We start from the raw sequence: 16,155 nt of genomic DNA on the forward strand, positions 1-16,155 counted from the left end.
CTGTGTTCTCCTGCTCTCTAAATAGAGTACAAGACTGGGGAATAAAATCAAGATGGGTCTTCAAAGCAAGTTGTATGAGAAACACAAAAGTTAGAAGGTGCTGCACAGATGTCTATGAACTAAGAAAATAATGTCAGTATCATTCAAAATATTTCCTGATTTAAAGCCCCCCACACTGTGGATGTGAACAAGAATCCCTGGTATTCTTTGTACATTCAACCACAATATTGTCTGTCTTAAGTTGTCTCATTGTTCAGCCTAAATACTGTCTTGATCTAATTTCTTCCATTTGTTTAGTATGATCTAAGGCACCTCACAGTGTGTACAGGCTGAGCTCTGCTGGAAAGTGTGCATGCCACAGACTGCCAGGGTGGTTCTCTACCCAGGGAATGTTCCCTCAAGTGATATTTTTGGAGGGAGATACCTTCTGTGTACCTTGGAAAGAGGTGCTGCCAAGTCACCAGCAAGGGCTGAAAGGGGATTGTGCCTGGAACAAGTTACTTGGAGAGACAAAGTCGGGAAAGAATGGAAAATATCTGAAGGAGGCATCAGAAAAAGTTGCTTTGTTATGCTTTAACTCTTTACAACATTCTCACACCTCTTCTCTGCCTCCTGCAAATCAACCTCAATACTCTTCTGAGCAGAGCAGGGAAAGACTCAAAATGGTGAAATATTTTTAAGGGAATTACTAATTTAGTCTTGTCTTCAGGTGACACATGGATGAGATGCCTCTATATTCCACCCTTTCAGCCACTTGTTTACTAAGCAGTATCATCAGAGGCTTTTAAAAGCAAGAAATTGTCCCATCTGAACCTATGAATCTTTCTACATAATTTTGTTGAAGAGTAATACAGTTACAGACCAGACAGATGCTTTGAAACTAGTTTTTCTGTTCATGAAGACTAATGTCCTCATTGCCTTAACTGAGACTTTTCTCACCTGACAGCAGGTGATTGCTGAAAAAATTTAGGAAAGGGTGGTTTGAATGAAAAGTTCAATGAGGCTCACTATCTTCTCCTTTAAAAGATTCTTGCAGAAAAGACTCAGCCTGAGTCTCTCAAAGACACTAACATAAAAACTTCACTAGAACTGATGCTGCCTGCCAAAGGCAGTATTTTCTTACATCTGCTGTTTTCTGATGGATAAATTATTATTAGGTGACATGGGTGTGCTCAGCATAGATGCAACAAATGGAAATGCCCTACAACTGACTTTTTACAAGCTTAATTTTGTATGTCTAGAGCTCTCTGTGTGTGGCTTTGCTAGACAGAACATGCTTTGGTGTGCTCTTGACTGTCAGTTTTATCAGCTTGGTTTGGGTCAAGTGCATTTAGCAAAAAAAGTAAAAAGTGTAAGTAAGGTCTTTCAGACTGAGACCAAACAGAGGTTCTCTTGTACATGAAATTAAAGACCCCTCAAAAGAGTTAATTGTCTTTGTTAGTCTTACTCATAAACACAGTAACTAAAAGAGCTGTAACCCTACTAAGCTTAGAGCTTTCAAGGGGTAAAAGTGACATAATAAATCTCACTGTAGCTCTGCAATGCAGCAACTTTTTGATAGTCTATGACTTGCACACATAAATACAGATGACATATATGTCTATGTACACATATACATATACATACATACAGATACTGATATCTGATGAATTCTTACCCTCTCAATTCTTACCTTTAAAAAGGAAAAGGTATTAACCTTTTAAAAATTTTTTTTTTTACTCTAAGGTATACATTAAATATGCCATATGCCAATTTACAGGTGATGACCTTGTTTCATTCTACTGAATGATTTAATTTTCTAAAGTGGTTTATATTCTTGTGTTCTCTGATTTTCTTTTTTAGTGTCTCTTTCTAGACATGTGATTTCTGAGATACTGTTTTTTATTTGAAGACAGAGATGCTAACTGGCCTGAGGTCAGACTAACATGAGATTCAAACCTTGAATCAATCCAAATTTCATGCTACTCATGGAAGTGTGGGCCACGATGTATCAAAAAGCATTAAATAAGTTTCTGTAAAGTCACAGAAAAAATAAATTTGTTTTATTGAACAGCTTTGCATTCATGGCATGGATCATGTATATACATATATATACATATATATATATTTTTTTTTTTTTATTTTTTTGACTGTGAGTGTTTCTTCTGCTTCAGAATACAAACCTCGATTTGTTCACACTCGCCAAACGCGGTCCTTGTCTGTGGAATTTGAAGGTGAGATATATGACATAAATCTGGAAGAAGAAGAACTGCAGGTGTTAAAGACCAGAAGTATCACCAAGCGCCACAATGTTGAAAATGAGGAAGAAGGACAGGAAGCTGCTCATGCTGCTCATGACACAATGGTTGCTGATGGCACTGATGCTATAGGTCAACCCAGCTCTGTCAGAGTGACACACAAGTATGATTTCTTTCTTTATATGGTATTTTTGTTTCTTAAAACTAAATCTTCATTTTCTAACTGTACTCTTACTCCCTCTGTACAATATTTAGGAATTTGAAACTGACATCATAGATTTTAGATACACCTGAGTTGTATTTTTTAGGAAGTCAAATCATTTATATTTAATATGTGTATTATAAATGGAGGCCTCTAGATTAGGTTTTATTTCTAGGGAGGAGTAGGCATTTCCAGAGGGAAATTTGTCCATTGTATCAAAATTATGATGGATTAATCAACATGTTAAACTGATGCTTCTGCTGTTTACTATAAAATCCAGACTACCAGTTTAGCATAGAGGCCTTAATCTGAAGTTCCACTCTACATGAGGACAGATTAGATCAGCTACATCATGTTTCTTAATGCTTACTTGTTTGCAGCCATTAGCACTAGTTAAGATTAGATCTGTTTATTCAAGATACATTAAATCTAAATAAAAAGGTAAACATCTCAGAATGCAAATTTTCTTTTTAATTTTAAAAAGTTAATATGATTTATTTGAAAATCCAGGAATATGTAGGAAAAAAAAATCTTTGTTTAATCTCTTTTATTATATGTAAAATATAAATAGAGTTTATCTCTTTTTGGTTTTTGGGGTTTTTTTTAGGAAACACAGTGGTTAGTTTTGAACAGTAAAAATTGTCCTTTCTTACACTGATAATTGCCAGCCATGGAATTATTAAAGCTTTAAATAGTTTTAAAGAAAAATTATTATTTCTCCATAAGATGTTTTGACCTTTACAGAAGAGTATTGCTTTCAGAATTCTTTGAGTGAAGAAAAAGACAGAATAAGATAACATTGGAAGAGATAAGGATAAGCATCTACATCTTTTTTCTGTTATTCCTCTCAGAAATGAAAAGAAGTTTTCTGATGAAGAAGGACTCAAGGAAAGTTCTATCTATAAAATTAGGTTTCTCTAATTAAGGAATTTCTGTTTGTCAGCATGGCAACTTTGAAAGCCCGGCCTGAACTCTGCTGGATTTTCTGTCTCAGCCCACTGCCTCGGTCTTGTGCTTTTCTTTCCCTCTTGGTAGAGCTGTTTTCTCAAACAGAGTTGGAAATGTTTTTGTCATTGCACTGTTTTTTAATTCAAGTGCTCTGTAGACTTTCAGTTTAACCATGAATCTGAACTCTTTCTTCTAACTTTGGTTCCTCTTGGTCTTTACTGATTATATCGATCTTCAGCCCTCTTACTGTATGTTCTCTTCTTGAGTGTTTTGCTGGGAAGATGAGCCACATTCATGTGGCAGGAAGAATGTATTTCTTTGCAGCTGGTAGTTAAATAAACAGTGGCACATTCAATTAACAAGAGGCTTTAAATTATGAGAAGATTTTTACTTCAGTTTCAATTTCATTTCTGATTGACAAAGAATGTATTGCATTTTTTTGCTTAGCAGGCACAGACCATCTGTCATAGATGATGAGTTTTCCAGAGAAAACAGATAAAAGCAATTGTTACTATTAAGTCAACAGAGGAAGACCTTGTAGAGTTGATTTTTTTTTTTTAATTTGCTAACAGAATATTAAAATATATTTGATTTGAAATGTTGGAAGAAAGAGAAAAAATAGGTGGATAACTGGGAAATGACTGACTTTAATTTCCCTGTTTCTTAAATTCACATCTACAGATGTTTCATTCTTCCAAATGACACTATTCACTGTGAGAGGGAGCTGTACCAGTCTGCCAGAGCCTGGAAGGATCACAAGGCTTACATTGATAAGGAGGTAAGAGGTATTTTAAAATCCCAGTGAAGTCTTTATACTGATACCTTTCCAAAGAATAATTTTGACACAGAAATATTCTCTGCAGATTGAAGCTCTCCAAGACAAAATTAAGAATCTGAGGGAAGTTAGAGGACACCTAAAAAGAAGAAAACCAGATGAATGTGATTGTAGTAAACAGAGGTAAGAGAGGTGGCACTAAATACTGAACACAACTCTGATTTCTAAGGCTTATACATTTTCCAGGGATTTTGAGATTGAAAATAAAAAACCAAAGCTTTATTGATATTTATAAGCATTGTAGGCTCCTATTTTAGTTAGATATTAGTAGAAGCTACTGTAAAACACAAGAAGATAAATTTTAACATTTTAAGATTAAATATGCTTGTATTCTACTAACATGTTTGAATCCAGCTATAACCTAGTTCTGCTATAACCTACCATAAGATCACACAGATACAACTTGCTTAAATTAAGTGAAAACTTTAAATCTGTATAGTTCCTCAAGAAAATGTCAATGATAGTATATTTCTGTTTTGGTTTTATGCTGAAAACAGTTTCATGACTTAATAATTCCTAAAAATTTTCTCTGTAGCTATTACAACAAAGAGAAGGGGGTAAAGGCCCAAGACAAACTCAAGAGCCATCTTCATCCCTTCAAGTAAGGCTGTTGTTTTTCTCTCATTCTCACAGTTGACCTTTTGGTGACTGGAAAAAAGTAGTTTTGGGGATTTGGGGAGATTTTTTGGTTTGGGTTTTGTTGAATTTTTTTGTGGAGAGAGGTGAGAAGAAAAGGTCACATAGCAAGCTATCACAAGAAACATTTAGTAGTTTTGGACCCACTTGTGAAAGTTTATAAATAATATTTCTTCAACCTATTGATAGAAAAAGATGAAAATAGTATTATCAGAAATGAATAAATGTTTTCTTTTGAAAGATCCCGTAAAACCTAAATGCAGCAGTGCATCCTTTCCCATGCTTGCTGAAGGGAACACCTTATCTTAACAGCTGGGGAAGCTGAGCTAGAAGGTCCTGTTCTCATCCTTCCACCTTTATAAAACCCAGAAAGATGTAAAAACTGCTAGTGCTGTTGTTAACCAAACAGAGACTGTTCTTAGTCAGCTATGCCCAACTTCTTCTGTGAACAGAGAAGCAGCACAGGAGGTGGATGGCAAACTGCAGCTGTTCAAAGAGAACCGGAGGAGGAAGAAGGAGCGGAAGGGGAAAAGGCGCCAGAAGAAGGGAGATGAGTGTAGCCTTCCTGGTCTGACATGTTTTACCCATGACAACAACCACTGGCAAACAGCACCATTCTGGAACTGTGAGTCTTGTGCCAAAATGCAAATGTGATCTAGGTTATCCTCTGCTGTATTACTGGTTTTCCACGTCATGTAATCAGAGCATCATTTGGACCTTTAATGCTGTCAAATGTCATATAGTGAACAAAATGCAGATAACTATCCCTTATGAACTCTTCTCATTATTCCACTTTTCATATGCTAAAATATTTTCAAAATCACAACTGCATAGCACTTGTGTAAATGAACAAAATATTAGAGTTAAAGGATATTTTAATTCTCTCTAAACTTCAGGATATATAGATTATTATCCTATTGAGAGATAAATATTTCTCAGTATTCAGCACTAACAAACAGTACTTTTCTCTCTTGTCATGACGGAGAAAGAAAAGTGGTTGAAAACGTTATTTTCAGAAATTTCAAGATCAAGTGATGATTAAGTTACAATATACTTGACTCCAAGCTGAAAATTTGCTAAGAACAATTTTTCATTTGGAGAAAGAAACTGTCTCCTAGTGATAATCTGTTCTGATTGTACTAGGACTTCTGCTAATATGTACCTTACATTTTAAAATGTTCCTAAAGTAGACATATGCATGACATATTTTGTTTTAAAGACAACAATTACATTGGTTAATTTCTTTTTAACTGCGGAGTAACAAAATGTTATGAAAAAAGTTCCCACATTGCTGTGCATTCTGGCAATGCTCCAGCAACAGTCATGGGGTAGAAAAATGTTCTTTTGATATGGTTCACAATTTAAAGAAGAGCTACCATTACTATTTTTATTAAGTCTATTCAAAATATGGACACTGTTCACAGCTAGTTGCAATACCCAAATCTAAATAAATCTACATAAAAACCTAAGGCAATGCTAGTATTTTATTACTATGATTAAAGGTACTAGTAGAAAAAATAAGCATATTATTTTTGACTGAAAACTAATGACTTGTTTATTTAATTACAGTGGGCTCTTTCTGTGCTTGCACAAGCTCCAACAACAACACTTACTGGTGTTTGCGAACAGTGAATGACACCCACAATTTTCTGTTTTGTGAGTTTGCAACTGGCTTCTTGGAATATTTTGATATGAACACTGATCCCTATCAGGTAAAACCCTTTCCCTGTTACAAAATGTCATTCACCAGACTCCTCCAGGGTTCCCTTAATTTTTTGTTAACAAGCATTGTTTCCCTTCCTTCCTCTCTTTCTCAGCTGACCAACACAGTTCACACAGTGGAAAGAGGCATTTTGAATCAATTACACATCCAGCTCATGGAACTGCGAAGTTGTCAAGGTTACAAGCAGTGCAATCCAAGGCCAAAGGGACTTGAAACAGGTACAAGAGAAATAGCAGTGTTTATTTCCATTTCATTAACATTGTTTTCATCTACTAAAGTTTTAATTGTATCCATGAAGTGTTACTCTCCTACATGTTGCTCTGAACAATTTGGAATTATCCCCATACACCAATCCTGCACATCTGCATGACCAGGAGGCTTCTTTGCAAGTCTGCACAGGTTATTCTTGACAGATATTGATGGCAAAACCCATCATTTTACAGAAATGCAGCAGAAGGGATATTGTTATTGGAGCTAATCAATAACAGCCGCATGCAGATCTTCACAGCCATAACTCCTTTCTCTCTTGCAGGGTTTATTTCATTAGTTTTGCCTCCCAGTATCAGGTGAGGTAGTAAATTCTGTGTTTATTTCAAATGCTCTCTGTCTATGTGAACAACTTCAGGTTCCTTAACCACAACTGAGACTTATGTTGCAAACTTCTAATCACCAGTAGTCTCCTTCATTTTTGAAGAAAGCAACATCTCTTTACAAGAGTCCCTGAGTAAAACAAAGCTGGTATTTTTACTTCAAGTCTCTAGAATTCATTGCACTTAACTTTGGTTGATTGAACATTGTGATTTATTATTTTTTCACAGGAATGCTCCGTTCTACATGATTTGTGGTGTTGCCTCTTTGTATCTCTTTCTACATCTAAAAAAGTTTCTGTTTTTTAAAATATCTAATTGTTTGGGGGTTTTATTATTATTGAAAACCTGTGGGTTTTCAGTTCTTTTATGTAAAACTTCCAGGAAATCTTTGTTGGACTGCAGCTCTGTCTTTATTTAACACAGTACATTTCTTTTTAGGAATTAGATGCTGTGCATGGAAAACTACATTTTGAATGGTTTTACAAGTTCTAAACACTAACAAAAGTTACTCTTGTATTTTCCTATATCAGGAAATAAAGATGGAGGAAGCTATGATCCACACAGGTATCCACACTTTTTTATTCTCCTCAGCAGCTTCTTTCCAAATAATTGCATGACTCGGTCCATTTCAACTAATGTCTGTATCCTGCCATGTTGCACACAGCATAGCTTTTGATGCATGCATTTTCTAACTACCCTACACTGAACTTGGCCATTGTTTTTTAGATCTACCATTCTGCATTTAATGTAGCTCATTGTCATAGCAAGACTTCATGCAGCTCATATTTTGTGCCTGTACTCCTTAGATGTTTGCCCAAGGAAAATTACACAGAAAGAATCACCTATTTTGGGTTGCTCTCGTGTTGATTTTGGATGGGTTGGAGGTGTTTTTCTGGTTTTATTTAGTAAGTCTTCACAGCTACTTTTTAAATGTAAGCTAAGTATGGTTAAAAGGCTTTCTGAGGCACAAAGAACCTAGTCAAACCTATGGAAGGAAAGCAGAATCTTTTCACTGGTTTTCAGAAATGTTGGCAGGTACCTCTTTAAGCAGAAGCAGTGCTCAGTATGAGCAGCCTGTGCTCAGAAGCCAGCAGGAGAGTTCAATTTAAGTGTGGCAGAAAGATGAAGCTCTTTTGGGCTGGGACCAGATCAGACAAGCATGAAATTAAATTTCCTTAAAAGGTTGTATTATTTGAACTGAGGAAAGGCACCAGGTGAGGTTTTTTTAAACCTAACACTTGAACCTGAGGAATACATGACAGCCCTTTGAAAATGCATTTTTCTGTTTAAAAGTATACTTATTGTACCTACATGTTTATCATGTAGAGCCCTGTGTCTTCTGGTGGAGAAACCAGACAAACACAAAGCAAAAACTTGAAGAGAATGAAAAGAACTGTAGGTCTTAACAGTACTGCACTTGCTGTTCATTGAGCAGTACTTGTTCTCAGGGTGAAAAACAGATTAACATCTGTGGAGTGTCATATTTAGAGTGGACTCCTTTTCACAGTTTATCAGTTTTATACATTTTCATCTCTATACACTTTGGAAGAGTAGCTGCTGATATACTTGAAACTTGCTTACATGAAAAGTAAACAAGGGAGTCCAAGGGGTATACAAGTCTACATACAACCTTTTTCACAGAGTCTTCTGAAAATAACCTTGTCATTAGTTTCCAGCAGTCAGAGAACAATTAAGATAATGTATTTCAACGTATAGATCTCCAATTTAAGCAGCTAAATTTTCTTTTGCAGCCAATTTTGTATTTTTTCAGCTGAGTAGTTTTGGGATCTAGGAAAATATAAGTTTTCATTTGGTTTGTAGCCCTATGTTTGCACTGCTCATTACAGCCTGGTGGGAACTGGTTGCTGCAATGATAGAAAGTAATCCCTGTAATTATGCTTTTAAGTTTTTCATTAGAAGGAGTTCTTGTAAGTAAGCATTCCTCATTTTAACTACAGATCTAACAGAAATGGCATTTTTGAATTGTAGGATTATATGAAATAGTAGAGCACACAGGATTAATCTTCAAATTATATCTTCCTACACTGTTTAGCAACAAAAACATTTTAACTTCTGATAACAAAGGACATACAATAAATACAATAAATGTTTTGCTACTGTGATAAATAGCAGGTATAATATATCACAAGCGATATTGTTCTGTGCCATGACTTTCCAGACACCCAGTTTCTCAATTTACACAGATGCCTGGCTTCAACATTTCGGTTCAAGCCCCATTTTGGTGGAATGTTTTTCTTTTCTTACACAAAACATAATTAAACAAAAAACAAAAACATAGAAAAAAATAAATTAACAAACCACCTTTATCAGAAACCACTACAACTATCTACTAGAGGATCCTTTTGTTGCTGCCCAAAGAGAACAAATGGAATAACAATGGAAAGTCATCTGAACTGCTCCTTAGGCTTCCTTCAGATCATGTAGATTCTCCACTCAGACCTGTTTCCTGTTCAGAATGCCCTGAGCTAGTAAAGCACTGCCTGCAGTAAAACACTGGGACAACAGGCCCATGTTCTGGGAAATGGCCACTATAATGCTGTTTGCTTTGCACAAAGAGAGAAAGAGCTTCAGCAGGGAAGAGCTGGTGTCACCTCTGCCCCATGACAGTGTGGCTCTGCAGATGTGGTTGATAACAGGATGTGTGAACTGCACATTCCTCTCTGCTCTCATGCCTGTCTGAAGTTTGTCAAGGCCACCAAAGATATGATTTTACCCACCTGCCTTTAGTCTCAAAAGAGAAATATTCAAATCTCTTATTAGTTTTGAGATAAAACAGTCACAGATGGCATTATAGAGGATGCCAGGGTAGCATAAATGGATAGTGAAGCTTAACTAAAGCTTGATCTAAAAATGAACAAACAAACAATCAAACAATAAAATAAAAAAAAAAGAGTAGGTTTTCCTGTGAACAGCTAGCAACGTATTTTTTTTTCTCTTTTGGATCTATGTCATAGCTGAGAAATTCCAAACTGTTGATCAAGGAAACCAGTGCCATGCTGTTTCTCAAATGCAACTCATCTGCACTTTCCCATTTCCTATTTATTTGTAACAAAATTTCTTACAGGGGAAAAAACCTCTTCTTTCCTCTCCTCTTCCCTCTGCTTTAATTTCAGTGGAAAACTTTTCATGCTTACTGCAAGTTGTGGAACTAAACTGTGAAGTAATTTTCTCAGTCAACCAAAATAGCTCTAGGACCTTAAGAATTTGCTTCCCTGTTCGTTTAACATGTATGAATACAAATTATCTCTGTCTCCAAACAAGTTGTTTTCCTCTGTGTGACACAAAGATCATGGAACAACTCCCAGTGCCTTCGCAGCTATGACACTTCTCTGAGACAGCAGAAACAGTGCCACATTTAGAGAGCAAAAAATAGATCCAGAGTGAAGGACCATGTAGCTCTGACTCAGTCCTCCAGCTATTTTGTAGGAGCACTGCAATCTCCTTGCTGATCTTACTCCTGTGCAGCACAACCCCATTTGCTCTGCTGCTGAGCCTCCTCAGAAACCCTGTTCCTCTTCACTTCCCCACTGCCCAACCTGACACCCAGCCCCAGCCTCTGTCCCCCTGCAGGATGGGCAGCAGAGACCCTCCTGGGCATAAATGCACATTTATGGCTCCTGCTTTGCCCCTCAGTCCCCTGGTCTGTCCCTAAACCTGTTACCAGTCAAACAGCATCACTTCTGTTTCAGTTCCTGCTGTAACATACCAACCCACTTGACTGTCCCTACAACAGCTTGTTTTCCTATACAGGCTCTGACTTGGCAAAAAAAAAACCCCAAACACTGCCACTAAAAATAATGACATAAAGAGTTAAATATTCTTGCATTTGCAGTGTGGTTAATATCTTAGAGGGTTTAGTGACTAAATTCCTTGCAAAAGCAGACCCTCTTCATGATGTTTTCTAGGGCCCTTTATGCCTCTAAGCATGAGAATAGTAAACTTTCTTTCTTGAAATCTCTGTGGTACTTAATTATCTTTTGTTTCAGGAAACAAATTATCCATAATTTGACTTACAAAGATGTCTCTCATGGGGCCATGCCATGATCTCTTGTCTACTTCAGGAAAGAAAGAAGATGCTCTGTCATAGCTGTTTTACCAAGTCCAAAAAGCTTTTGTTTCTTCCTGGATCAGAAAGATTGTCAAATGTTTGCAAAAAAAAAAATTCTAGATTTGATTAAAAAATAAAATACTTAAATTTTAGGTTGCAAACTATTTTCAATTAAGAGCAAAGATTCAAATCTGTTTTCAAACAAGGAAAGTGATCTTCTTTTGGTGGGAGCAGAGTAAGGCCTCACATTGTAAGAAAATCTCAAGGTTTTTTTCTGACCGTAATGGTATTTTTCTGACTTCCATATGATGGACTAAATATTGGAGAAATTCTTTTACTGTGAAATCCCAAGCTAGTAAGAAGCAAAGAATGTAATCTATGATAGACAGAAATTATATCTTCTGTTCTACTTGAATAATGAGAAAGGACAACTTAAAATAAAAATTAAGAGATGCCAAGAACCATCTTTGGGGATGCAGGGCTCAGTATAGATGAGGTTTTGAGCTCCATTTACATGGTTGGACTGTACCACTTGAAATTCTAAAGTAATTGCTACTACCTGTCTGTACAATTTTCATGAAGAGAATAAATTGTTATCAGTGAGTTAACTACTAAAGATTGCCTGCAATATCATTTGTAAGGCCAGAATTGTCACTTTCCCTGACAAACATTTGCATTGCTTGATTCGTCTTCCCTTGTAGACCACCTTGCTGATAAAATCTTTCCCATGAATTCAGTTAGGTACGAGAAGAGGTATTATGAATCAAATAAAATGGTGCTGTTCAATGTTACTTTTCAGTATAACATGGGCTTCACATCACAGGTGATAATCTGAGTCACTATAGTTGCTGTAGCGAATTTTTAAAATACTTTTGAAATGGGTTTCTTTTGTGACTTAGCATTTTCTGGCTGTAATGAATAAAAAACACAGCTCTGTTGTTACTTATAGACCCATATCTATGCCCTTTATTCAGACTTATTATTTGAAAAGGCTGATATTTTCTTTGAAAGCTTTTTTTAAAAAAACAAAACCTTAAGAAGATTCTCTGTGTATATTTCACACTATTTTACAAAGTGGTGCAGTCCTATAAATTAATTCACACCAATTTTTTACAGCTTTTATTTCCCATAATTGCTCCATGCAAACTAAAATGTATGTTTACAAAACAGATTAAAACCCCCTTTGGCTATCATTTACTAAATAAAATGTGTCTGGTTAGTTTGTAGACCACATTTTTTAAGCTACCCAGAAACAAAACTCATGAGGGCATTGAAGTTCAGGTCACCAATGGCTTTCAGAGCTAGTCCCCTCTTTTACACTTAACCAGTGTTTGGTTATTGCATATTTTGCTGGAGTGCTCAAGAAAGGCAGATGGATTATTTGTTCATTGAAACATCTTTCCTGCTTTGAAATATCAGAGGAAAGACTGATCTGTGAGTGACACCACAAAGCCCCATTAGACCAGATTTTGTTGTTTTTTCACTCAGCCCAGGGATGTATCAGGAGACAGGGAGTTCTTGCTGTGTGTTTAGCAGGGGCTGTGAGCACATCCAAGGCCAGAAACATTCAGCTGGTGACAGAAGAGATGGAGTGTCTTACACTTTGAGCTACCTACTGTATGAGCAGTGGTGCTTTCAAGCCAATTCAAGTAGAAACACACATGGAAGCTTTGCTTGCACCTTTAATAGTGTTCATCAGTAGGCTTTATTCTTTCTTTCAACAGAGGACAATTATGGGATGGATGGGAAGGCTAAGCTGCCCAGTTTCACTGGCGACATTGACTGGCAAGGACTGGAAGACTTGTACAGTGTGAATGAAAGTGTATATGAATACAGACACAACTTTAGACTTAGTCTGGCTGACTGGACTAACTACTTGAAGGATGTAGATAGAATGTTTGCACTGCTGAACAGTTACTACCAGCAAAATGAACCAGACAAGGACAACACTGCTGGAAGCAATGGGGACGAATCATCCACGCCGTTCACCTTGGTGGAAATGACCTCTGCTGAGGAATCCAGCGGCCTGACTGCGGAAGAGTTGCAGCTTATTGCGCCAACAGACTTTGCAGCCCTTGCTTTGAGCACGGTGAATTTAAGTCAGGAGAGGAAACTTGAATTAAACAATGATATTCCTGAGAAAAGTAGTTTGAATGATGCACACTGGAGAAATAGTCATCCAGCTGAGAAATGGATGGAAGATAAACAATCGGACCGTTTTGATATGGATTTCAGTGGAAACGGTTTGATAGAGTTGGAGTCCCGGCACAGCTTCATGCTACAGCCCATCAGCATTCCTCAAAAAGACATTCATCAGGATAGTGACACTGTGGAAGATATATTTGAAGATCAAATGTATCTTCCCATGAGGTCTGATGAACCCTTCGTTCATCAGACTGTAAACATATCCATTAGGGATTCATCTGTCAGTACCCAGGAAGAAGGAACTTTCTTTAAAAAAACCAAACAGAGTCTTGCAGGAGAAAGTTCACAAATCCTAAATGCAGAAGGCAGTGCCTCAGCTCCACTCTCCTTGGATTAGATAAAGTTGTAAACCGTTAAATAAGTTCTCCTTTTTCTTATTAGCAAACTAATAAAGGTAATCAAGACAACTGACATTCCATGTTTATTGTAGATACGTTTTGCAGCTAAATTGAGCCCAGTTCAGTATTTGTCTCTGTGCATTTTCTTTAATTCACATGCACATGCTCTCACTGTAATTCTCCACACTGGGAAGCAAGATTTCCAGTTTTCCATTAAAAGAAACAGTGTTAACTTCCAAATGCAGTAGCACATTTTCTGAAAGATAAAAATTATTTCTTCAAAAAGGATGTCCAAGTCACTTTCTCTGTTTCCAAATGATCCCACCATGACTGAGTGTTTCAGTTCACCCAGTATGCCTGCATAATGTCTTTTCCATCAACTATTTTAACCACTGGCAATTCTTAATGCCATGCTTTCAAGTAAAATGCACTTTTAAAACCTGTATGCCATACCATTTATGTATCTAATACCTATCTAATACAGGTTCTTAGTTTGCTTGTTGTCTTATGAAATTGTGAAACCAATAAACAGACTGACCTGAAAGTGGCAAACACCATGGACTGTGGACAGACTCTTTAAATATTATTTTTAGCAAAAATATTGCATGTTTTTTGTTGCTTTATTAAATTTACTCTCAGAAAGGTATGGCTAATGATTGTTAACTGTAGAAGGATTCATTTAAATTGGATTGTTTCCCTATATGATGATACTGTCAGTATTAAAATGCCATTAATTTTTCTGACTTTTTTTTTTCTTTTTTCTGATACTGGTAGAAAAGTTTACATCAGTTCATAAATGTTTTTGTCGCTCCACCTGGTTTTTTTTATTCTGAGCAATATCTTGAAAGCATTATTATCATTTTGAATCTTAAATTCTTTTTTCATTTTGAACAGGCATTAAAGGGAATGATAAAATCATGTTAGGTTTCCAATATTTTAGACACAAAAGGCACATGTGGGTAAAAAATAGTAGTTTAGTTATAATTTTTGTTGTTGTATTCTAAATTTTCTCTTGAACTTTACCAAACATTAAATTGTATGAAGTATAATATAAAAATGACTTTGAAAATCTGTATTATTCATAACTCAATATTTTCCCCAGCTTTTTTATAAATTTCTAAATAATTATCACAACAGCAACAGAAGAGAATTACCTCAAACAGACGTAATTCCACAGTGTCCAACTCACGAGTGTGTTTCCTACCTGATACATGTTATTTAGTGTAGTTAATTTTTTTTTTTTTTGCTATTGCAAGCACTGCAGGTTAAACTTACATCCATTACATTGTATTTTAAGTTGAAACTTTTTAAAAAGGAGATTCTTTTAGTAGGATTTTAATAATTTTAAGAAGCAGTCTTTTTGATGGACTCTGTAAATATGTTAAAATTACTAGTTCTTTATCTGATGTATGTGTCATGGGCTGATTGATAGAAAAACGTATTTATGGTCATGAATGATGCTATTTGTACATGGGTTTTAAGTTACTAGGATACAAACTGTGTTTTTAAATCTTGTATAATATTTCTGTGATACTTTTATAGTACAATTCTGGCTTCGGGAAAGTCTAGAAGCAATATTTCTTGAAATAAAAAGTGTTTTACTTTACCTGCTTCAGAGAAGTCCACATGATCCAGTTTTCCTCCTGAGTAAGTTTTATTCCAAAAATATGTTAACAGTTTCAGTTTTAAGAATCCATATACATTAAAATCAACAGGTAACAAAATAACACACAACATTCAGTTAGGTATAAATTATTCCTGGAGATGTGAGTAATATATATTTTCTTTTGTTTAAGACATGCTGTGATTTTAATTTTTTTTTTAATTTCAAATTCATCTGGTCCTTTCTTCCTTGAACTCCATGCACTGAGCTGCACAACCAGCAGGTCCCAGAAGTAATGCAATGTTTCATGGAGCCCTGTCTTTGCTGCTTTCTCTCCTCCCTGCACAGCTCTCCCTGTGACAGCAAAGCACTGCACACCAGACATGCAGCTCTCATCAAGAGTGAACCCCACATCCCTAGTCAGGACTTGTGTCTCCTTGTACAAGAGTCAGCATGAAAAAGAATTTAGCTTTCAAGCTAAATTCTCTCTTACATGAACTCTGTGTTTGTTTGATGGCCTGTGAATAAGATTACTTTCATACCTAAACTCAGCCTCTGAATCTGTGCTTCTTGAACTCTTCTTTCTTTTACATAGACGCTGATGCTCCTGCAGACATGAAGTTATAGGTGATGTTTGTGGGGATCGGGAAAGTGGATGAATCCAAGTGTTCCAAAAGCAGTCACTGCAATGTCAGAGAGAGCCCTGACAAAAGTCAGCCCTGAAAGCACACTGGCAAGCACAGGGTGTATCTCTAAGCAGGGTGCACAG

At 36.3% G+C, this 16,155-nt stretch overlaps 1 protein-coding gene across 5 annotated transcripts in view; it reads left to right on the forward strand.

Annotated features, from left to right (window-relative positions):
- SULF1 (sulfatase 1) overlaps window positions 1-15,389 on the forward strand; it is a 122,665-nt gene extending 107,276 nt beyond the window's left edge. For 2 of the 5 annotated variants that reach the window (XM_015619821.3, XM_015619822.3), the window contains exons 16-23: window positions 2,154-2,400; window positions 4,069-4,165; window positions 4,251-4,345; window positions 4,758-4,823; window positions 5,311-5,483; window positions 6,428-6,570; window positions 6,676-6,799; window positions 12,965-13,782. In XM_015619821.3, coding sequence (XP_015475307.1) covers window positions 2,154-2,400; window positions 4,069-4,165; window positions 4,251-4,345; window positions 4,758-4,823; window positions 5,311-5,483; window positions 6,428-6,570; window positions 6,676-6,799; window positions 12,965-13,782 — 1,763 coding nt within the window. The other 3 variants (XM_019005696.2, XM_015619824.3, XM_015619818.3) reach the window with 3 other exon arrangements.
- The last annotated feature ends 766 nt before the right edge of the window (window positions 15,390-16,155 follow it).

This window comes from Parus major, chromosome 2 (assembly GCF_001522545.3).
Source record: "Parus major isolate Abel chromosome 2, Parus_major1.1, whole genome shotgun sequence".
NCBI classification, from domain to species: Eukaryota; Metazoa; Chordata; class Aves; order Passeriformes; family Paridae; genus Parus; species Parus major.